This window comes from Squalius cephalus, assembly GCF_949319135.1.
Source record: "Squalius cephalus genome assembly, chromosome: 19".
NCBI classification, from domain to species: Eukaryota; Metazoa; Chordata; class Actinopteri; order Cypriniformes; family Leuciscidae; genus Squalius; species Squalius cephalus.
In genome coordinates, this window is record NC_137140.1 from 8,773,127 (window position 1) to 8,796,651 (window position 23,525).

At 37.3% G+C, this 23,525-nt stretch overlaps 2 protein-coding genes across 8 annotated transcripts; both read right to left on the reverse strand.

The window, feature by feature from the left end:
• Nucleotides 1–380: 380 nt before the first annotated feature.
• Nucleotides 381–12,673, reverse strand: smarcd2 (SWI/SNF related BAF chromatin remodeling complex subunit D2). Of its 2 annotated transcripts, XM_079852282.1 has the most exons (13): nt 12,270–12,673; nt 11,050–11,246; nt 7,777–7,819; nt 7,566–7,688; nt 7,017–7,136; nt 6,288–6,383; nt 6,039–6,140; nt 4,676–4,837; nt 2,890–2,987; nt 2,664–2,799; nt 2,441–2,563; nt 2,232–2,333; nt 381–1,401 (listed from the first exon to the last, which is right to left on the reverse strand). In XM_079852282.1, the coding sequence occupies exons 1-13, from the start codon at nt 12,432–12,434 to the stop codon at nt 1,348–1,350; spliced, it is 1,521 nt and encodes a 506-aa protein (XP_079708408.1). In that variant the 5' UTR covers nt 12,435–12,673; the 3' UTR covers nt 381–1,347. The 2 variants fall into 2 exon arrangements, with proteins under 2 accessions (XP_079708408.1, XP_079708407.1); XM_079852281.1 differs by having other exon boundaries at nt 2,664–2,987.
• A 2,573-nt stretch (nt 12,674–15,246) lies between these two features.
• Nucleotides 15,247–23,237, reverse strand: atxn7l3b (ataxin 7 like 3b). 6 transcript variants are annotated; one of them, XM_079851714.1, is made up of 8 exons: nt 22,962–23,229; nt 22,140–22,260; nt 21,783–21,915; nt 18,902–19,073; nt 18,619–18,716; nt 18,441–18,463; nt 17,416–17,461; nt 15,247–16,237 (listed from the first exon to the last, which is right to left on the reverse strand). In XM_079851714.1, the coding sequence occupies exons 2-8, from the start codon at nt 22,188–22,190 to the stop codon at nt 16,158–16,160; spliced, it is 603 nt and encodes a 200-aa protein (XP_079707840.1). In that variant the 5' UTR covers nt 22,191–22,260; nt 22,962–23,229; the 3' UTR covers nt 15,247–16,157. The 6 variants fall into 6 exon arrangements, with proteins under 6 accessions (XP_079707840.1, XP_079707839.1, XP_079707837.1 ...); XM_079851713.1 differs by having other exon boundaries at nt 15,252–15,998; XM_079851711.1 differs by having other exon boundaries at nt 15,252–15,998; nt 18,405–18,463.
• Between the last annotated feature and the right edge of the window lie 288 nt (nt 23,238–23,525).

Sequence of the window (23,525 nt, forward strand, 5' to 3'; positions counted from 1 at the left end):
AACATCTGTGGCATGCTGTCAATTATAACAAAATCGTTTCAACTCGTCCCTCAGAGATGCATTTAAAAAGACAGTCAGAATTTCATTTTGTTTTTTTAACCACTTTATAAACTGGAAAGTCAAAAACGATTTTCTGTGGTAATCAGCAGCATGTCACAGATGTTGAACCTGTTATATTCCTTAATTGAAAATTCAACTTGCTGTCAATACTTAGCACAAATGACAACAACACCAAAATGAATGATCACGTATTAAAACCCACTTAAACAGAACATTTCCATCAGCTGTTTGGAATGTAGAAGTACACACTGAACTAATCTACTCTAAAAATATGGCTTTGAATACCTGAAAATAAAGAATATGCTGATGGTTAGCACACCATTGTTCACAAATTCAGTCACTGCAGTATGGTCTCTACCACTTCAGCAGACTTTTGAACACTAAATAAGAACATGAACTGGCAATAATTTTTTTTTTTTTTTAAAGTAAACACTAACGAGATGAACATAGAAAGTCTGGTATACTGAGCTAAACCAGCTGGACAACCAAATGTGCTGGAGTTCTCGTTGGGGGTGGAAACACAAAAAGATGGCTCTTGAACGCAGTGCAGCACATATTTTCCTGAGAGACCAAATGAAAAAATCCACAATATCAAAAGAAGAAAAACATTGCATTTTCATTACTAGTCAACCTAATTACAAATAACTGCATCCTGACTCAAAAATTGTGCAATTAATTTGTGAAAACAGATGTCTTTGCGGTCAGAATTCAAACATTTCAGAAACAAAATGGCGAATGTAGACCGAGTTTGGCAATTCCTAATTAATTAATTAATTAATTAACTATATAGTTAACTATAGTCATTAATTAACTATTAAACTATAAACATAAAAAGGAAGAACAACAAGAAGCTGTGTTGCATGTGTTACCTATAGGGGTTTTAGCCAATTAGCTACAGTACTGTATATCTTACTGTAAAATATACAAAAAAGAGCCCTATTTAACAGGATATAATAAAAGTAAAGAATCATGAAGAAAATGAACTGAATGGCTTCTTTTCATATTACATTTTCAGAATATATAAAACAAAATCAGAGATTGAATTCAAAAAGGGAGATATACACTGAAGAATTCCAGTTAATGTAACAGCATTTGAAATTTGATGTGACCAGATGTTTGCTATGGTACAGTCTGCAAATGCTGCAACTGACAAGAAGTTTATGACAGTGCAATATACCAAACAATACCAGCACCCAAAACTTCTATATGAAGTGCATCTATTGGCTTTTTTTCTCATCTGTATTTGAGCAGATTCCATGGATGACTGGATCTGGAGTCTGAATCTTCTTAAGTGAGTCGGATTCCTAGTACCTGTTCCAATTCTTGTCTCCTCTGCTGGACCTGAAAACCAAAAAAGTAGCGCAAATAAATACAATAGAATAAAGATAGCCTACCAATAAAAAGAAAACTTTTTGAATAGGTCTAGAAATACTAGAAACTGAATAAAGTAATCAAATGTAAAATAACACTGGGTAGTATTTTAGTCCTGACTAAATTAAATACATAGGCTATTAATCCAGATTCCTTAAAATGACAGACACATATGGCTTCTGTCCCTTTAAGAGCTAGTGCACGGATCCTGATTTCATTATACTGTCCCATCATGCGTTTTATGCTGAAGACATAACTGACTGTGTTTAGAGGATACTCAACAAGACCGAAATGTTTGACATAATTTTTTGTGTTTTTGTTTGTTAAAGTGATATAATCCGCGAAAAATAACTTTAGTTACTCGCGAGCTGTTTGTAAGCGCGTCGAGTATAAACGCCTCGTCCGTTTGAGGAGGTGCGCGCGCAGGCAGCGGAGACTCCCGCTGCGGAGCCAGGCGAAAGTATAAACAAGGCTTCTTCACGCTCTTTGTGAAATTGCGTCTCGCAGAAAGTTTAAAAATGACTGATCTGATTGTATAGTCTGTGTGGATTAATTTACTCATACAATCTACATGCTAAAGTGCAGGAATGATTAAAATTATGTGCAATTCCCGCGCCGAAATTCGAGCCCTGAATTGGCTACATAAGCACAACAGTATCGATACGGCAGCTGCTGTATCGATACGCGCATCGTCAGGAGTTCATGACGATGTATCGTTGTATCGATATTTTGAGCACAGCCCTAATAGATACTATAGCATCTGATGTGTTTTGTAATGGAAATAAATACTAAGCACTCACCTTTGAAAATATGTAGCGTCCAACAGCTTCTGTAACCCAGTTTGAGTGATAAAACTCAGTTCTCCTCTCCTCCTCTGGATTACCCACAGTGTCCGTCATTAACTGCATAAACCAAGACAAAACATCATAAATGAAGGATGGGAAAAAAATATCAGAATGACCAAATCCAATGAGGGAAATCCAAATCATGGTGCAAGCTCTGAGGATACCTTGAGGTCTCGGCTCTGAGACTTGAGCCAGTCCTGGATGAAATCCTGCGGGTTGTTACTAAAGCTGAGCATGAAGTCCCTCTGGGTTTTCAACTGATTGATGGATTCAATAGTCTCATGGATCTTATGGAGAATGAAATGTTTGGTTAAAAATAGCCCCTTTACCGTATAATGAGTGGAGAATAATTTACACAAGGTGTCATTTACATCCTTGCACACACACCTTCATCTCCAGGGTAGCAATCTCCTGCTGATTGGTTGTGGATGACAGGAAGCTGGTCATCTGAGCCTTCAGAGGGTCGTCCACCTCAACATCGATATCAAAGCATGCAGTCTTTTTCTGATCATTGGGATCCACACTGACAAAATGAAACAAAAAAAAAACTATTTCAAATGAGTATGTAAAGTAACTACTGAGAACATTCAGACCAGAAACCATAAGCACACACCTGATGTTATGATTGATGACGATGGGGTCAGGGTGCTGAAGGAGGCTGGCGAGCTTCATGGGAATATCCGAAAATCTCATCCTGGGGCATCCAAAAATCTGCAGGATTATAGCAGTTCAGTGACACATGGCTCAGTCTATAACTAGGGCTGCTCGATTATGGAAAAAATCATAATCACGATTATTTTGGTCAGTATTGAAATCACGATTACGTAACACGATTATTTCACATGACTTTGGGAATGTGTTGCATTTATTAAAAAGACACCTTTCAACAATTCTTAACAAATTGAAATTTGAACATTTATTGTACTTTTTGAACTATTAAAATAAATAATATAACAGATAATACTTCAACAAGTATTTTAATTTTCCTGCAGGTCTACCACTTATAATGTGGGAAATCCCCCCACAAACATTGATCCACTTTAGCAAGTAGATTGTATGAGTAGCCTAAATGAATCCACACAGATTATAAAATCAAATCTATAATTTTAAAACTTTCACAAAGACGCAATTTCACAAACCGCTTGAGTGTTCAGCGGCGGCGCGTCCTCTCTCTCTGTCTCTAAATGGGTTGGACAAAGCAAGCGTCGAAACTACACTCTCGCGTTTAGGAGTCGGGACATGACGGAATTGTCACTTGCACAATCGGGCCAGTATTGCATCGTAACTAAAGTTGATCATTTTCACTTCTTTAAGTCTTATCAGTTTAAACATTCAAGCTGAGAGAGTTTACGGCTTCGGGAGGGGTGGAAGTGAGCGTGCGCGTGTCATTCAGAACACAAGACAAAATAAGAGTGTTTTTGCAAAACAGAACATGGCAAAATAATCGTTTTTTCTCGATTGTACTATTTTGGTGATCGTTGGGAGCCGAAATTGAAATCGAAATTCAATTAATTGCACAGCCCTATCTATAACCAATGAGTTCCTGGTCAAGCACCTATCCCCATAGTTGTCTTTGCAACAAAGCATGCTATACAGTATATCTCAGATCAAGTACTAAACTAAATTCTAAATACAACGAGAGTGGCGCTTCCCTGTGCAAAGCTCCCTGCCACTGTGCAGGGTGTTTCTATATGGTTGCTAAGGTCTTCTGAATGGTTGACAGGGGCATTGCAAGGTGGGCCCAAACGAGTCTCTATGATAATCAAGTCTTTACATTTGGCTTGGGTCTCTCTTTCTTTGTATACATGGACAGTTTGAAAAGAGATCTGACATTGAGAGGAAGGACATAAGTAACACGGGAGCTAATGCAGATTTGAGTGTCATCAGCTTAACGGGAAAATGCAACCAAGTAAAATAATACAGTGGTTTCAAGTAATTCAGATTTAGTAAAAGCATATAGACTACAAAGATAATTGGGCCAAGAACCGAGCCCTGGGGGACACCTCTGTTGACAGGTCAGGAGAAGTGGAAAATTTCTTTCTCTGGAAAAAAGACAAATTGCTATCTATCACTTAGGTAGGATGTGAACAAGTACACAGCTGTGCCAGTAATAACAATGGCTCAGAGGCAAATGAAAGCAGGTTGTGGCAGACAGTGCCAAATGCACTGCTTAGATACCAGGGTTTCTGCAGTTTTTCTGTTCTAATGTGTTTTAGATCGAGCTTCTGTAGGGGGCTGCAGAAAACCTATTAGTTAAGAAAAAAACCTTAGTGATAATTAATTTATAATTAAAAAGGGTAAAATTTTAAAAAGAGCTTTCTTAGCATAAGTGGTTTGTTGCAACCTGGATATTAAAGAATTGTGAGAACAATCTAGGGAGTGCAAAACGTTTTGTGTACCTGTCTGAAGTATCGGTTGCAGTTAATGTACTCTTTCTCATGGCAGTCTTGCAGCTTGTTGTTTTTGATGTAGAGCCACAAGGCTTGCATGATACTGGCTCTGGTCTGAGTGTGGACTCCCAACAGTCGAGCCAGACGTGGATCCAACTTATACTGCGGAGGCTAAGTCAAGTACAAAGACAACCATTAAAGACAACCATATACTCTGTAACAAACAAACTTATGACATGAATAGACTGAAGTTTTCTTTTCTTTTGAAAACCCCTTTAGTTTTTCAGGTTTTAGTCCATGTCTGTGAGCTTTGAGGCAATATTCTAGTGTTGTTTGTAGTGGACAAAACAAACTTTAAAATTAAAAAAATTTAAGTTAAAAATGTACATTCATTCATTCTATCTCTTAGGAGAAAATGTACCAAAAAAATAATGATTACGCATCTTGCATTCATGGGCGTATCTAAACCTTCTGACTAGCAAGTGGTAGTAGCATGATTCACAACATTAAAATTCTGTTTAATGATAATGTGATGTAAACGAATGAAAACTGGCTATCAAAAAATACATATATACACACACCGCCAGTCAAAAGTTTGGAATAATTAATTAATTAATATTTTTCAAACAAGTGTCTTATGTTAACCCAGGCTGCAATTATTTTGATAAGAAATACAGTGAACAGTAATATTGTATTTCTATTCTATTTGAATATATTTCAAAATGTAATATACTCTCATTACTCCAGTCTTCAGTCACACGATCCTTCAGAAATCATTCTAATATGCTTAATTTGCTCCTTAAGAATATTTTCTTATTATTATCAATGTTGAACAGTTTTTTTTTTGTGTGGGAACTGTAATGTTTTACCATTCAAAAGGCAAGTACAATAATAAAAAAACTGACAGTAAAGACATATAATGTAACAAAAGATTTCTATTTCATATAAATAAATTCCACAAAAGAGTTGCCATAAAAATATTAAGCAGCAAAAACTTTTCAATATTGTTTTGATAATAAGAGCCATTATAAATAATTGAGCACCAATAATAACTGATAAATTTGAGCACCAAATCAAGCATATTGGAATGATTTCTGAAGGATCATGTGACGCTGAAGACTCAAGTAATGGCTGCTGAAAACTTAGCTTTTCCATTACAGAATGAAATTAAATTTTAAAATATATTAAAATAGAAAACAGTTCCTTTAAATTGTAAAAAATATGTCACAATATTATTGTTTTACTGCAGTTTTCATCAAATAAACACAGCCTTGGTGAGCGTAAGAGACTTCTTTCAAAAACATTTAAAAATCGTAAATATTCCAAAATTTTTAACGGTATTGTATGTGTTTGTGAGATGTGTATGTGATACCTGATGGTCTAGCATGAGAAGGAGAGTACATTTCACATTCACATCTCCTGGTCTCTTCACCTGAAATCCATCAGTCTCCTGAGTTGTGGGCATTCTGTGCCACTAAGACACACAGAAAAATATATGACTACAGATGTAATGACTGGATTTACTGCAAGAGAGTACATGTTGTGTTTGATGGGATCATCATTATTTAAATGGATTTATTCATTGCATTATTATTTTTATAATAACACTATAATGTCATACCTCCACCAAGTGGTTGTCTGGGCCATAAAGTTCTTTGTCCAGTTCAATGACCAGGCTTTTAAAGAAGGATGAAAACTTTCGTTTCTGTTTCCCAGGCTAAGGAGAGTTAGAAAGAGAGAAAGAAGTAGGGAAAAGGGGAGAGAGAACACAAAATGTGTTCATGCCATTGATTGATACTGCATTGTTTGGAGCTGACCGCACTGGAGGGATTTTTTTTAGAAGCAGCTCACACAGCTATTGCGCCAGTATGTGTTTGCGCAATGCCTTGCCTGTCCCTCCCTTGCAGTACCACACAACTTATAACAACTCAGGCAGAAGAAAGTAAAGAAAAAGAATAATTTCCTCTTTTCATGTGGCAGCAGCACAGCCAGAGGTCTTTAGCTGGCAAACACATGCTTAGACGTTAACAGACTAATTTCACAAAATGGACTAAAGTTTCAATTCCCTTTCCTTGAAAAGTCTGGGAACATGGAACAGCTTAGAGCACATCTGGTTTGAAGGAGTGAGCTGAGGACATGAGCCAGTGAAGTTAAGCTGGCCAATAGACCAAGAGACTCAAGACTGCCAAATAAAAAAGAATTAAGGATAGGGGCGACAAAGTCAGATTGTATCTAGAGCCGTTACTTGTCATGAAACACTGTAAATGGACTCCACTGCGTGATTGCTCAAACTTGCCTGGAGTTCACATACATGCCAACAAGTGAACACATAGTGAAAATCATTACATACATCCTCCAGGAGTTTGCCTTCCACTCGAAGTTCCCAGGATGACACTCTTTCAGCCTCCTCTCCCTCTGGCTTGCCAGGTGTGTAGGTGTTAGAAATGTAGATCCTCAGTTTGCGTTTTTGCTGGATGAGTAGAACAAAGCGCATTGAGATCATAAAAAATTTGGTTAATTTCTTCATATTGGCATAGAGGAAAAAAAAAAAAAAGTCTAGTAGTCAGTGGATTCCGAAGCTAAAGCAAAAAGTTTGGTTTTGTTCGGCAAAAAGTTTTTGGGTTAGTTCACCCAAAAAATTTAAATTCTGTCATAATTTACTCATCTTGATGCCGTTTTAAACCTTTATAATATTCTTTCATCTGTGGAACACAAAAGAAGATATTTTGAGAAATGGAAGGTCACCAAAACAGGTTGGTTACCAGCATTATTTAAAATATCTTCTTTTGTCATACAGGTTTGGATATGACATGAGAGTGAGTAAATGTGTGAGCTTCCCTTAAACTTAGCTTAACTAAGAATTCATCACTGAATTGCTACTCCAGTCTACTACATCTACCGTGATCGGCTTTTTGATGGCCTCCTGTATCTCCATGCGTTTGCGTGCAATGGTCTGATCCAGCTTTCTCTCAAAGGCCAGAAGGTCCATGTAAGCCTGAGACTCTGGGACCAGATCCCTGATCTGAGGAAAACCAAAATCATGAGAAACTATGCACTTCAGCATCACAAAAAAGAAAAGAAAAAATTTACACTATTCTGGTTAAACTCACCCTCTGTGGGAGCACTTTGTCAGCCATCTTACGCCTCTTCACCCTGAAAATGTAGAGCAGATGTGTAAGGAACATGACTCAACACAAACATATGTTAAAATATTATTTCAATTACAGAGTGCAAAGTTTAAAGCACTGGAGATCTAAAGTGTAAGCCATATAATTATCCTCAAACAAACGTAACTTTTTCTTCATAAATTTTACAGTGAAACAATCATTACTTTGGATAAACATTTGAAAATGATGAATCTGTCCTGATCGAGCTCAAATGCTGAATAACTTTAACAGCAGAAATATTTGTATAAAATATTTCTGCTAATGTAATAATGCTTTCAGCTATAAATAAGAGAGTTTTAAGGGTGTGTTCACACTTGGCATGTTTGGTTTGATTAAACGAATCCTGGTGCGATTGCTCTAAAGATTGGTCTCGGACTCTCGGTTTACTTCCAAATGAACTCTGGTGCAGTTTGAATTAAATATGAACGCAACACGGACCAAATGTAAACAAACCAAAAATGGGACATGATGTCACAAGATGCGACCCTAAAAAGGACAGAATGCTCAAGCATACCTCTTTTTTCTTGACATAGTCGTGATTACAGTTCGGAACAGGCATCAGAATCGCGTCTCCTCGCAACAGATCTTTCTTTGTGTGTAACGGAGGGATTCCTGCAGCTGTTTTGACTCCTTAACAGATTTTATAAGCTCTTCACAAGTTCTCAGCTGGTCAAAATACCATGTAGGTTACGCACATAAAACGAGTGCATTTAGCCCAGCACACAGCATTGTTTTCATAAAAGCTGACCAACCAGGTTGTGAACATATCCCTATGCCTTTAGGTTTGGTATCTTTAGATTCAGTGTTGAAAAAATGCCAATGTGAACGCTAAGCGGACCAGGTCCAGGACTACTTTTTTTTGGTCCGGACCAAACTAACCAAGCGAACTGAACTACAAGTGTGAACACATCCTAAATCCAGTCTGCCCCAAAATGAAGAAAAAAAAAAGAATTTTTCTGTTGGTCAACGTGACTAATTCATCAGACCACGTTAAACATGAGTGAAATTTGCATGGGGAACTCTTTCGCCTTTCCGCAAAACTTCTGATCGCATGGATTCCTATTGAAATGAATGGATTTTGCCTGCAAAATTTTGCAGAGCAACGGTAAATGTGACCACACCTTACATCTGTGGGTTTTATCATTCAAAACCAAAAAAAAAAAAAATCTGCTTGTATTAGTAATAGCATACCTTTCCTAAACTACATGCATAATTTAAAGTATAGGTTGTTTGCATATGACGTCACATTACTGTGTTGCCATGGCGCGAAATGCAGATGGAGGGCAGGAAGTGATTTGCTACATTTAGGAAGCACTATAACAAACTCAAAATGCCTATGTTTTGCGTCGTTTATGGTTGCTCAAATTGATCAAACCGAGAAACCATGAGGAGTTTTTATCGTGTACCAAAAGTTGTTGTTCATAAGGGGGGAAATGCAAGAAATTGACCGAAAAACGCCAGAAAAAATGGCTTGCAAACCTACGTCTGCGGTCGGGAGGAGCCGAATCGGAAAATGCCCGTGTGTGTGTGTAGTGATCACTTCATCAAAGGTAAGTTAATACAACTTATGTGGCTATGTTTGTGTAACGTACCAGTTTCCGAACTTTGTAAAGTCAAAGTAATTGTTTCTTCTTTTCTCTGAGTTTGTAAGTTACCCCTGTAACTGAAGACAAACCCGTAACATTTGCAAAGCTGCCTACAAAGTGTTTTGAGGGTGCAGCCTTCAGTGGTTTAGTGGTGTTTCGGCGGACCTTTGAGAGTGGTTAACCTAATAACGTTAAGTAAACAGCCGTGAAAGTAACACCCGTAAGGCCCGTTTACACCAAGAACGATAACTGTAATGATAACCATATTAGCATTGCCATCTGCCGATTTAAATGCTCGAGCTCAAGGCAGAATGGATTCTGATTGGTTGTCAATCTTTTTTATCGTTCATCAGCTGGAAAAAAAAACGTTCTGAATGTGATTCCAATGATATCGTTTCTCTGTGCTATTATCTTTATAGTTGCAGTGTGGACTCTTTCATTTCACATGCTTTAAGACAAACCATGAGTAAATTCATGTCAACACCATTGCTGAGTATCTTCTCCTTAAAACTGCAGTGAACCAAAAACAGTCTCAAAAACACGGTTTGAAATCACTGGTGTTTTTCTGACGTCACAAACTACCTCTACCTTGTAACCAATCACGTCAACGTGTCGTCAACGAGTGGATCTTTGAGCTGGTGTGAGTGAGTGGAGGCGGGGCTAATTTGCATGGGTGCAACAGGGTGACTTTAAGTGTTTTAAAATAGAGGTGAATAAAGTGTGAAAGTATACATATAATATACATGTATCCAATTTCAATGCTATGGCTTTTGTATAGATATTTAAAGATTAAAGACTGTTTGGATTTATATGAAAAAGTAACATTTTACAAAAAGAGTCCATTTGAAACATTAACTAAGGTTAATAAAAGTATTGTTCATCATTAATTTCAAATTGTACTAATACATTTTTTACATTTTAAAGTTGTATCTCTTAACGTTGTTAATGCACTATGAACTAACATGAATGATCAAGGTATAATTAATATAATAATTTTTTGTATTTAAAAAGTACAGTACATATTCATGTACAGTTTTTCAATTTTTGTAATAAAGTTCAGCAATATTTTATGTTTGTTTTCATTCAGTATCCATTTGAAAAGCTATCGAATGATTAATTGGTTATCAGCCAGCGTGGTCCAACCTAGTTGTTATTATCTGTAAAATCCACTATCGGTCGAACTCTAGTAACTGCATTGACTGACAGCCTGTCTAGCGCGCACAGAGAAATATATCAGCACTTTTTGAAAGCCTCTTGTCCCATTTGAGAATCAGAACATTTAACCCAAGCTTATTTATATAGCAAAATAAAAACAATTATAATATGGCGATAATATCGCATATTGCGATATTGAGCTACACAAAACCACCGCAAGGGTGATTCCTTTACTGTGACAGCCCAAATTACGAGGACACACACAAAAAAAGAATGATGTGCATAAGTAAATCATTTATAATAAGTACGGCAATTTTCCGAAGAAAATCATCTAAAACAAACTTTTTTTGGGGCTCCAAAAATAAAACTGTCCTTTGTTCATAAGGCCCATAACCCAGACACAGAATTGTGAAATGACATGAATGCAACAATAACTTAGCATTCATGCACAAACAATGATACTAAATGTACTAACCCCCTTCTCTGACCCATAAGACCACCGGACTGCTGCTGTTGCTGCTGAAGAAGTCTCTTCCGGTTGGGGTCCATCGCGGCTTGAGGCATCCCAGGTCGCATGGGCATGGCTCCACTATAAGACGGACCAGGTAGAGAGGAACCCATAGACCCCATGCCCCCCATTGGCATTCCTCGGCTGGGTGGCATACTTGGGCGCTGTGGGTACGATTGCAGGATTTGAGTATTAGGCTACTACTTTTAACACTCACAAACTGTTATAGGTAAAGTTTGTCCAAAGTAAAACTTCACGTAGGACTCCATGACTAAGATGGCCTATAAAGGCAGCTTACAAAATACATTAAAACTTCACAATAAGATTCCATTTGTTATAATTGGTACATTAGTTAACATGAACTAACAATAAAAAATAATTCTTAAGCATTTATTAACCTTAGTTAATTTTAGCATTTACTAATACATTATTAAAATCAAAAGTTGCATATATTAACATTATTTAATGGACCTGAGCTAACATGAACAGTTGTTTTTTTTATTAACTAATGTTAAAAAAGATTAATAATACACATTGCTCTTTATTGCTAATTTTAATTCATTCATTAACTAACTAATGGGAACTTATTGCAAAGTGTTACCAAAAATACTGTGGCGGTGCTATGATACAGTGATGATATTAAATGGCTTTGAACTTTACTTGGATACATATCATGAGATAATGAATACCATATTCATACACGACATTTGTGTGGTAGCCTAACTTACTCAACCGCGCAGTAAATATTAAAATATTAATATTACATGTTCAAACACCTTGGTATTACCATGATATATGTCCAAACAAAATCTTATTACCATGGAATAACAAAATGGAATAGTATTACCGTGGTACTTTTTTTGATTAAGCCTAATGTTTGCAAGTAACTTTAGTTATTCAAAGTAAAGCACGCGCGTTTTCTTCATGGTGGGACTCAAATGCGGAAGTAACGTTAGATGCTTATTCTTCATGGGCCTCAGCTCTCTTAGAATGTTTTTTAAACATTTTCTTTTTGTATTTTTATAAAGAAGTATAATTGTAGATTATTTTCTGACATATTTCATGTCAAAAATGTGCCAATAAATGCAAATGAAATGACTCTTCCTCAATTAAGACAGAAGGGAAGACTGAAGCTATGGCGTGATGCTAAACGCAGATAACAAATAAAGAGTGGTTTCTTTACTTACTTGGTGATACTGGTTCGGAGTACTGCCCATCCCTCTGTAGGGTGAATTCTGTGGCATTGCTGACATTCTCATTGCGCTGCTGTGACCCGGGTTCATGAGGTTCATGCTGGGGTTTATTGGGGTAACGTTACTGTGGTTGACGGGGAAACCCGATCTAGAAGCCATTTGTGATTATTTTCTCAGCTAATAATAGTTAAGAAGTTAAGTTAAAACCGTTACGGAGTCACGCGTAACCACATCTCGTTCAAATATCGATTTATTCCTCCGCCTTTACTTGTCGATCGACGTCCGCTGAATGTGTCATATCTTCCTCTAAAGCTAGTCAAACCCCCATTTATCTTAATGATTTCCTCTCAACAACATTTTAAGAGCCTGACCAATGTCGACTACAGTTATCAGTGTGTGGCTTCTCAGATCTCCTCCCCCTGGGTTGCCAAATAACTTTCCCTCGTAATAAGAAGTTTGAAAGGTGTTTTTAAACTTTAATTAGATGCTGGACCTCCAAATGTGTTCATGACTTTGCGACAGACCCCCTCCTAAAATGTAAAGACAGATAGCCTATATATTTTAATTTATAAACACACACACACACACATATATATAGAGAGAGAGAAAGAGAGAGAGAATTTTTTAAAGGCAGTTTAATTTTAATAATTAAAACAAAATAAAAAAATAAAAAATATAATAAATATAAATAAATATATATATATATATATATTATAATTATATACATATAAATAATCAGTGACCGCATATCTAAGATTTACACAAGCATTCTATTCATATTTGTTTTCTCTCATGATTTATGACCAGACTTGGGAATATTTTAATATGATATATTATCAAATTTGGTAAATATGAATGTAAAAAAAACCCACCTAATTGTATTGATAAATTGAGACTTTGTTAACTTTGACAGCCCTAAAAGTACAATATGTAATGTATATATTAATTAATTAATTTTTTTTTTTTTTTTTTTTTTTTTTTGCGGACGCCCTATCACCAGCTGATTAAGTGGGCCAATAAAATTCCCTTACATGACCTTCCACAAAGAGATATAGTTCCAAGACGAATGAACAAGAATATTTGTGAGCGATAATAGACAGAGGTACATGAAATATCACCAAGTAGGATCCGTATAATTTCAAATAAATAATAAAGACAAATAATAATAATAAAATGCCAAAAGTGGTTAAATAAACAGAAGTGCTCTAACGTTAGGTCAGGGTGTACTTAAAATGTTACCATTTTCCCCCAAAAAAATATTTGCAGATGGATGTCATTGTATCTGCAACAGTCTTTGTTAAGTAATTTTTTTTATTTTTTACTTTTTACTATATACTATTTTTGAACCAGTACTTTGGGACCATAAAAAAAAAAAAAGGTAAAAAAAATAAATAAAAAAAAAATCACATTTTCACTAAGGGGGGCCCTTTGGCAGCTGTACTCTGTAATATTACACAAGCAAAAGTGCTATTGTTCTGAATATAAGTGAATATAAGCATTCCTTTGGTTCAGCTGTAAACACAGACAAGCAGAGTGACACAAACTCTGAAGTTTCACAATGCGTCGAAATCGCATACTGAGTTTTAGTACACCATTTGATGATAAATGAACACGTAGTGTTGGACTACTGGAATGTACCTCATTCACTCAATTCTGAGGACCAGGGCCCGTATCCCTAAAGAATTTTTGTGCAAAAAGTGGCTCCTAGCGGCCAAATTCTAAGAAAATTCTCAGAGTCATGACATTTTCTTAGAATTTCCCCTAAAAGTGACACGAAAATCCCAGTTAATATAAAAGCTATTCCTCAAGATTCCTAGCGCTTAAAAGGGCTCCTAAGGCGAGATCTGCTAAGAGCAGGGAAGAGGACTTTTAGTGGCTTAGGAGTTCCCCTAAGCAGCTGCACAAAATGGCCAACAGAGGAGGCAGGAGAGATGTCCTGCAAACACTGGATGACAGGGAATTATTGAGACGCTACAGATTGGATCGTGCAGGAATCATGTTTGTTATTTTATTTTTTAACAAGCCTTCATAAATAGACCAGCCAGCAATCACAGACATTGATAAAAGCTGAGCCGTGTTACCCTCGTTAAGACCACACTGAGTTGTAACGTTGCAATTTCTACTTCATTAAGGACAGCCCCTTGAGATAGGCCATCTTGTTTTCAATGGGGTCCATATGGGAGTGAAAGTACAAAATATGCCAGCTAGGATATTAATATGAGCAAATAAGACACAAATCATTATTTGAACAGGGTGTAATGAGCTTAAGTTTTCACATAATTTAGATTCTAATGTTAGGCTATAACCCCTACAGCTTACTATTCATTTTCCAGATATTTTCTTGAATGTGAAATATTATTTACAATTACAGTCTGCATAAGATTAGAGTGTATAATTATGTTTATTGATTTGAGGGTACATCCTTTGCTCATTATCACCAAAAGTTCATTTTCATCAAACTTGTAGGATCAACCAATCACGGCTTTTGAAATGATGACTCATACCTAGCAACGGGGTCAACCACACCTCCTCACTAAGATAGGATTTTCCATCCATTCCTTGCTCAGAGTTCACTGAAAATGTTCTGGAATCACTTCTAAGCTAAAACTCCTGGCAAGGAATTTTTAGGTTAAGTTAGGAGCTCTCTGAGAGGATTCTCAGAATCTTTAGGGATACGGGCCCAGAACTATCGGTCTATACAAAAAGTAGCCAGTTAATATTCATATTTCTTAACTGCCAATGAAAACAGTTCCAAAATAAGCCAAAGCTTCAAACATTGCATTTCACCAAGGGATGCACAAACTGCCAAAAAATGTAAATCACCCAGCTCCAGCTTCACTCTGGGTTTTAAAAAAATTATTTAATTTTTTTTAATTCAATTTCATGTCAAATCTCTCGGTGTCCGAAATGGGTGCCTTCACAACACCCAATAAATCTTTTGTGAAATAAATAGTGTAGCACACACATGAAGCATGTTCAGAGTTCTGATTTGTTTTATTACATGGATGACATGCCCATAAGCGTATGGCTCACGGTCAGGATAGCAGCATCTTTCACCTAGTCAAATATATATACAGTTACAAACAAAGTGAGACCGCACAGGACACTTTACACTGTAAACATCTAATACATAAAAACAAGTTGAGAGAAGAAAAACAAATTACAATGATAAAGATTTTCTCAAGACTTAATTCTTTCTGGAGATCTATGCCAAACTCTCTTTGTAACCAATAACTTACTATTGAATTTTTATTTTTTTTATGATAATATGCTATAGAACTAGTGACATAACATAGTACAACTGTACCACATTTTGGCTATTGAACTACAGAGAAAGGAAACAACTCTACTGGATCATGATTCTCCAAAAAAGAAAACATTAAAACATTGTGTAGTAATTACCTAATGGGGAACAGTTCACACTGATTTATGATCATGATTTGCAATTAATCTTTAACAATTTCATTATTAACGGATGCAAAATCCTCCCAGAATGAGAAATTACTCATGAAAATGTAGAGAGAATCCTGCACCTTAGTTCTGGGAGAGCTCAACTGGCCCAGCGTCTACGACTCGGCTCTTTCTGCCTGCCGACATGATGATCTGAGTTCTAACTTCCTCCCTGAGAGCATCGTGCAAGTTCCTCTATCCTAGATGTGCCATTTTTGAGAGACCAGCCATCAAAGCTGCATGAACAGGATATGAGAGATTGTGCAAAAATTTCTGAAGACGAAACATGAAGAAAAAAAAAAACTAATGTAAACTGAATGACAGAAGAATTAGTCCACATCTCCTCCACTGATCAGCATAACTCAGCTCACACAATCCTGTGATAAGGTAAACCGTGTGGCACTGTGGGTAGTGAGTGACTCCTGCACAGTGTTATTGAGAGAATGTCTCGTCTCTTAGCAAAACACACAAACTGTCCTGATTCTCCACACGCCGTTTAGGAACCAGCAAAGCTTTAAGAAAATGATTCACCAGGCAGTTAATTATAATGTCTTATCTTTTTGTCAATAACTTTCACTGACTTAAATAAAGACTGCTAGCATACAATATCACTTACAACGTTTTTCAACCTGCATGTAAAGCTTTGAAATTGGACCTTGAACATGCTAAATGCACCATAAGGGGCCGTTAACACGGAGTCTGTTTTTGCATTCCACTGCGCTGCAATTCTATTGGTTTCACTGTAAACCGGCTAGACGGATGTGTTCGATTGTTGCGCTCGTGTATTTTGCAGAGTCACGTGCATGGCACGGCATTCTAAAAATGCTGTGCTTAAGATAAGAGTAGTTCAACTATATAAAAAAAAAAAAAAAAAGAGTGTACTTGCATTTTTTTTTTTATTCCGTTTTTCGGCGCAAAAAACGCGTTCTGTGTGAATGGCCCCTAAAGGCCCCGATATACTTCAAGCAAAATTGAAGAAAGCTGAACTTGTGGGTATGTCATTTTGAACAAAATCAGGCCAAAACAAAGTTCATTTTGGGAGTCGAAACAGCTTGGCAAAGCAAACTTTCCTGAAAAGTTTGCTCCAGTTAGTAAATCCCTTCGAAACTACCATCGGTCCATGGCGATTACGTAATGGTAGTTGTGGCTCTGAGGCTCCGCCTTCTTTGATGTGGAAATCTTCTCCACTTCATTTCTTCTGTTCAGTCTGTCGAAACACAGTTGTAATTCTAATTGAAAGTCACACTGATTTTTTCATGTTTAGTAATGTCAATCAACTTGCTACCAATCTATTGTATAAAGTGCTATATAAATAAACATGACTTGACTGAAGTGATGAATTGCAGAGCTTGCGCAAACATATCCATATCGCTATCAGACACTTTCTTAACTGTTGTTTTCTCACCGCTGTCATTTTTGTTTTGTTTATTTTGCTATTGACAGAAATGCACACGATGCATATTAACAAATTCTTCTAATTGCTGCTCTCAGTAGTATGGGCGGTATCGGGATGTTCGCTAATAGTATATCACTGCAAAATTATTTCAAAATTATTTTTACCTCTAAGCGAAGAACAAAAAATAAAACTTCGTCGTGAGTATATCGGGGCCTTAACACTTGATATACTGTTAATATACTGTTAGAGATTTCACACAATCGGTTTGTTTTGGATGGAAGTGCACATACTTACCATTTTTATGTTTCATGGATTTAGATCTTCTTGGTGAATTTGGATTCTGTACAGTAAAAAAAAAAAAAAAAAAAAAAGATGTCAAACATTAGCCTGCAGCCAGGATATGCAAATGAAAGTAATGAAAAGACATTGTAAAAGAATGATGCAAGCAACAGTACACTACACTCCAGCACTGATTAGAGAGATAATGGGCCCTATTTTAACGATCTAAGCTCATGGTTTAAAGCGCACGGCGTAAGCGCACTTAGAGCATGTCCGAATCCACTTTTGCTAGTTTTACGACAGGAAAAATGGTCGGCGTGCCAGGCGCATGATCTAAAAGGGTTGTGTCTATTCGCTTAATGAATAATGGGTGTGTTTTGGGCATAACGTGCAATAAACCATCAGAGTCTCATCTCCCATTCCCTTTAAAAGCCAGTTGCTATTTACATGGCGGAATTTGCAAGCGGAAAAACTGAACACTTCTCTAGCAAGGAAACTGATCTGCGCGCGAGCAGACCATCTACAGGACAAAGTGTGCGCGAATTGTGGACCCACCTATAGGCGCATATTACTAACGTGCTCTTTAAATAACAACAAAAAAAAATTGCGCCATTGACTTTAGACCAGGTTTCAGCTGGTCATTGGCACAGTCTATTTCAGTTGCCTCAAAATAGCAACGCGCCAACAATACGCTTGAATGCATTTGCTATTTAAACAATGTAGCGCAGCACGTGAAAATGATAACTGCGTCAGGCTGAAACTAGCAAAAAACACTTGCATCGCACCTGGCGCTGCATTGCGCCGGCTGTTTGATAGGGCCCTGTGTCTGTATAAACAGCTTGTTTCCAAAACATTATTGTTGATGGGAATTGTGGATAAGAATTCTACACCCTTTAATAAACTAATGTTACAGCGAAGTCTAGAGGACCAGATTCTGTGGCTACAAATGCTGAGACACCATCTAAGAGCAGAAAAAAACATCCGTAACAGTAAAACAAACTTACCAAGAGTACAGGTTGTTTCAAAGAATGTAAAAATACCTTATCTGACTTTCTCTTCTTGGCTGAAAAGCAAAATATTGTAATATAATGTTAAAATGCAAAAACACACAGAGATATTGATAAATAGTTGCAGTCACTATTTATGCAATGAAGTCTCTCGAGTGGTTTACCAATAATCCAGAATATTCCCAAGAAAGGTGATGTATAACAGTCTCACCTTTCTTTTCTGCCCCATAAGACCAGTCATTGTCGTTGACATCATCGTTGTCTTCTTGATCGCTCTCTGATTTGTTCGTGTTGTTGCCGCTTGCAATTCTAAATATACATTTATACACACACATTACCCTCACATGTTCCAAAAGCGCAGTCACATGACCAGCATTATCAATAATGGATTCCAGAAATTCAGACAAGCACAACCCTTTATGAACATGTGCCTGGAGTTCAGGTGGCATCTACAGTTTCCTATGGGCGGTGAAGGTAATGTTTAGTCATAATACCTGCGGTTGGCGATGCGACTGCTGTTGCGGCCCATGCCGAGGCATTTCTCCAGGTGAGGAGCAAAGCGTGAGGCGGCGATGCTCCGGCTGCAGTTGGGACATACGCACTCTTTGTTTTTCCACTGGTTGTACACTTGCCCAAAAATGTCTACTCCAGGCTGGTCCACGATTTCTACAAGAGACAGTGAAAAATTTGTTTCAGGAGGATTTTCAGTTAAAGACTGCTTATATTTGGGTCAGTTCCTCCAAATACTGCAAACAACGGTTGGTAGGTTCACTCACTCACTCACATTAGAATAAATGGGAGAAAAGCTGCATTTACACCATGCCATAATAACCTGAACTGTAAAAATGGTGGAGGGGCAGGGAATAAGAAAAATATATAGGACAGGACTTGATTTTGCCCATCTGGAATTGATTGGATGGTTGTGGTTTCTATTGCTGTGATCTCATGTGAGTGACAGGCTGTTCCGCCCTCACACCAGTAAACACATCATATCAGAGTGTTGCTGCAAGGAGGAGGGGAAGTTATTTTGATTGAAGATTATTGTAAAAAATAATGATGCGCACGAATAAATCATTTATAATAAATACGACAATATTCCATAAAATAAGAATGGCCAATTTTGCTTTCATGGTGACTTTTAAAGGGGTGGTATAATGCCCTATTCACAAGATGTAAAATAAGTCTTTGATGTCCCCAGAGAGTGTATGTGAAGTTTTAGCTCAAAATACTCCACATATATTTTTATATAGCAAGTTAAAATTGTCACGTTGTTTTTGTGTTATTCCCTTTAAATGCAAATGAGCTGCTGCTCCCGGCACAGGGGGCGGAGCTTCAACAGCTCATGTCCTTTTACCTCACACAGACATGCACTGCAAATTTCAAAAACTTTTAGCCTTTTATGTTTAAACCAGAGTCAGACAATGATGGAGAGACTGCAACATGTAGAATGCAACAGGACATTTCTGAATGGTTAGTTGATGAATTTATGTAGCTTATGTGTAGTTATCTTCTAGTCATTGATTAGCATATTCTGTCTTGATAATCTATAAATCGCATTCCCGGGGGTGGGTTTATGTAAATTACTCACCCGGGAGGAATGTCGTGTAGTGTAGTCCCTACCAGACGTTTGTTGTAGTCCTTAAAAAGCAATTTCTTTAAAAGAAAATATTTCGCTTTGCTTTGAACTTTGAGCGTTGTTACTTTGCAGATGTTGTTTATGCTCAAACAGCAACATTACACACTAACTAAAGTTAGAAAAGTGAAATCATAATCAACCACCCCTTTAAATGTTTATGGTATAGTTCATATAAAATTTTGTTATTTAAATTTGAGTTTAAATGGCAAGCAGTTTTTGAGCTTTCGGTATTTCCCCATTCAAGAAGATAGGACACATTCTCTCTGCTTGCAGTGCGTCAATCCCACTTTTCAGAAAAGAACACACACACACAAACATATAGTTTTACAGAATCATTCTTCATCAATTGTGGTTCACTTTTTAAAGAGGACTTGGATATGTCCCGCAGGTGCAAGCTAGAGTTCGGAAAACATGATTGTTCACTTCATCCAAATGGACCCAGGTGTACACCAAAAAAGATAGTCTGAAAGCACCCTAACACTGCAGATCCAATCTACTTATTTTATGGAAAAGGGAAGCATGAACATTCTTCAAAATACCTCTTTTTGGGTTTCACTGAAGCAAAGAAAGTGCTGGGTTCAGAATGACACTAATTTTCTTTTTTGGGCAAACTATTCCTTTACGGCCCCTTCCCGACAGTTCTGAACCATCACGTCTAAAGGTGTGGTCACATTTATCGATGTTCATCTCTCAATTGGAATTTCCGATTGAAAGATTCTTTGAAAGATGTCCCCATGCAGATTTTGCAACAGGTTCAAGTTGGTCACTCGAATCCAGCACGTTTGAGCTTCTGCAAGAACCAATGAGGTTCATTCTCGTGTTACCCAGCACGTTTGAGCTTCTGCAAGAACCAATGAGGTTCATTCTCGTGTTACCCAGCACGTTTGAGCTTCTGCAAGAACCAATGAGGTTCATTCTTGTGTTACGCAGCACGTTTGAGCTTCAGCAGGAACCAATGAGGTTCATTCTCGTGTTACCCAGCACGTTTGAGCTTCTGCAAGAACCAATGAGGTTCATTCTTGTGTTACGCAGCATGTTTGAGCTTCAGCAAGAACCAATGAGGTTCATTCTCGTGTTACCCAGCACGTTTGAGCTTCTGCAAGAACCAATGAGGTTCATTCTTGTGTTACGCAGCACGTTTGAGCTTCAGCAAGAACCAATGAGGTTCATTCTCGTGTTACCCAGCACGTTTGAGCTTCTGCAAGAACCAATGAGGTTCATTCTTGTGTTACGCAGCACGTTTGAGCTTCTGCAAGAACCAATGAGGTTTGCTCTTGTGCACCAAGCAGGTGGTTGAGCTTCTGTTTATGTTTGCTGATCAATGGCTAAAAGTTAATAGAATCCTAAATTAAATCTGTTCATCATATAAAATAAACCGCTCAATTTATATGGATTAGTTTTACGATCTCTTTATGAACTTTTTGAACCGTCAAAGTGGTAGTTGCGTAGCTGTCTATGCAGAGAGCTCTCAGATTTCCTTTAAAATATCTTAATTTGTGTTTCGAAAATGAACGACAGTCTTACAGGTTTGTAACGACACAATACCCTCGATACTTACCCGACACGAGGGTAAGTAATTCATGACAGAGTTTTCATTTTTTGGTGAACTGTCCCTTTAACATAAGTGCTAAAGTGGAATATTGCATAAAACATTTGTGAAATAAATCTCTGTTTCCATCCATGTATTCAAGAGACCAAACAGTTGATTGCCATAATCAAGAAACGTGTCAGAGTCTCACCAAAGTCTTTCATACTCTCCTGGTCTGTATCATCCAGGAAAAAGTATCCCTGTTTGACAGCCCTGTGAACTTCAAAACAAAGACCCAAACAGGTATCTTCCACCAGGTCAGACAGGATCTCTTGAGCAAAGCCCTGTGGGTGAAGGCGCGACACATGCAAGCATTAAAGCGCTTGAATCACATAGTAACATTCAGAAAGATTAACATCGCACTCACTGGACACAGTTGGGAAAACCAATGAAATGAGTGTAAAATGTATATCCTAAGAGATGAGCTTCATGACACACCCGCATAAGCTTTTGTTTATTTAACACTGATCAAATTAAGCAGAATATAACACGAAAAACAAAGGCTTACCTCCATCTTACTGTTGTCCATACTGGACAGAGACACGTCCTCCATTTTCATTTGCAAAAGCTCCAGGAGAAAGCACTGCTGTCTACATGCTGTAGTGCAGCAGTCATGGGCTGAGGAGAGGCTGAAACAACAACAACCCAAACAAAGGAAGACAAACAGAGAAACAGGCAGGGAATGAGACAGCAATATATGATCCCGGCTGCAATTATAAAAGCATACAAAACAAAAGTCCTCACCATGTATTTATGGATGTACTTATGATATTATGAACAATCGGATATATAAATGATACACACCGCTGTAAAAAAAAAAAAAAAAGTGCTAGAGGAATGAGCGATACTCAATGCATTGCCTTGAATAAGATCCGTTTATACTGTATACTGCAAACACTCGCATATCATATCATGATTAAGGCTGTTTCGTATTAACAAGGGTAACATGTATCATATAATTTTGTCAATCGATGATTGATAACGATAACACGTCAATTACATCCCGACTCGCCTTCGTTCGCCTTGACTGAAATAACAGGTTACGTTCAGAAGCTTGGACACAGATTAACTAAAATGCTGTAATGGCATAAGATAATAAGTGACAAAGTATGTCATTAAGTATGATTGATGCAAAACATTTTATTATTATGAAGATGTTTACAGGGTAAGATTTGCGTCCATTGGCTTGGATAGCCGCCCTCTACTGACTGACTTGAATTTGAGTGGTAAGAGGTTATACTTCATACTGCTTCCGAAAATCCCAACAAATACTGTGATCTCTAACTTATTGTTTATCTGTATTATATGAACATTACTGTCTGTCACTCACCAGCTCTGGAATGGAGGCTGTTGCTGTTGTCGGTCTGTTCACTCCACTGACTGAAGCTGCTCATCTGATCAAATCAATAATGAAATCTGTCTCTACTAACGCTAGGTCTTTGTCCCATTAATGGTATGCGCATGAAAGGGAACACATACAACAGGTCCAATGAGACATTTCCCTTAAAGTATTTCCTCACTGACAAAACAAAGTTCCACATTCAGCGTCCAATCTCTTATCCTCGTCCGCAGACTTCCATTTCCCTTTACCCAGACCTGACCAATCGATTCTCGTTCATCGTATGCTGCTGAAATGCCTCACCGTCACCGCAGAATCGTCTAGCCAGGTCTGAGAGAAGGAAAATTGAAATTAAACGAAAGTTATCACTTATCTTGTCGTATATTCTATATATTCGTATACAGAAACATAAAAAAATTAATAAAGTTCAACTAAAATTAAAATGTAAACGGAAACGGAAAACATAACAGCTAATTTAAAAAAGTAAAGTCCCCCTGTAGTCAATTGTATCCCTTAAAACTCACCTTTGATCACCAAAATGACATATTTAAACGT

Excerpts from the sequence above, each read along its gene's own strand:
- smarcd2 (XM_079852281.1), bottom strand. The coding sequence starts at position 12,434 with ATGGCTTCTAGATCGGGTTTCCCCGTCAACCACAGTAACGTTACCCCA. Across the intron at positions 7,689-7,776 it reads ACAAAGTGCTCCCACAGAGG|ATCAGGGATCTGGTCCCAGA; the intron begins GTGAGTTTAACC and ends GGTTTTCCTCAG. Across the intron at positions 2,334-2,440 it reads CTCAGAGCCGAGACCTCAAG|TTAATGACGGACACTGTGGG; the intron begins GTATCCTCAGAG and ends TGGTTTATGCAG.
- atxn7l3b (XM_079851711.1), bottom strand. The coding sequence starts at position 22,190 with ATGAAAATGGAGGACGTGTCTCTGTCCAGTATGGACAACAGTAAGATG. Across the intron at positions 18,464-18,618 it reads TTATGGGGCAGAAAAGAAAG|CCAAGAAGAGAAAGTCAGAT; the intron begins GTGAGACTGTTA and ends TTTGCTTTTCAG. Across the intron at positions 15,999-17,415 it reads ATCCATGAAACATAAAAATG|AAATTTTTGCACAATCTCTC; the intron begins GTAAGTATGTGC and ends TTTCGTCTTCAG.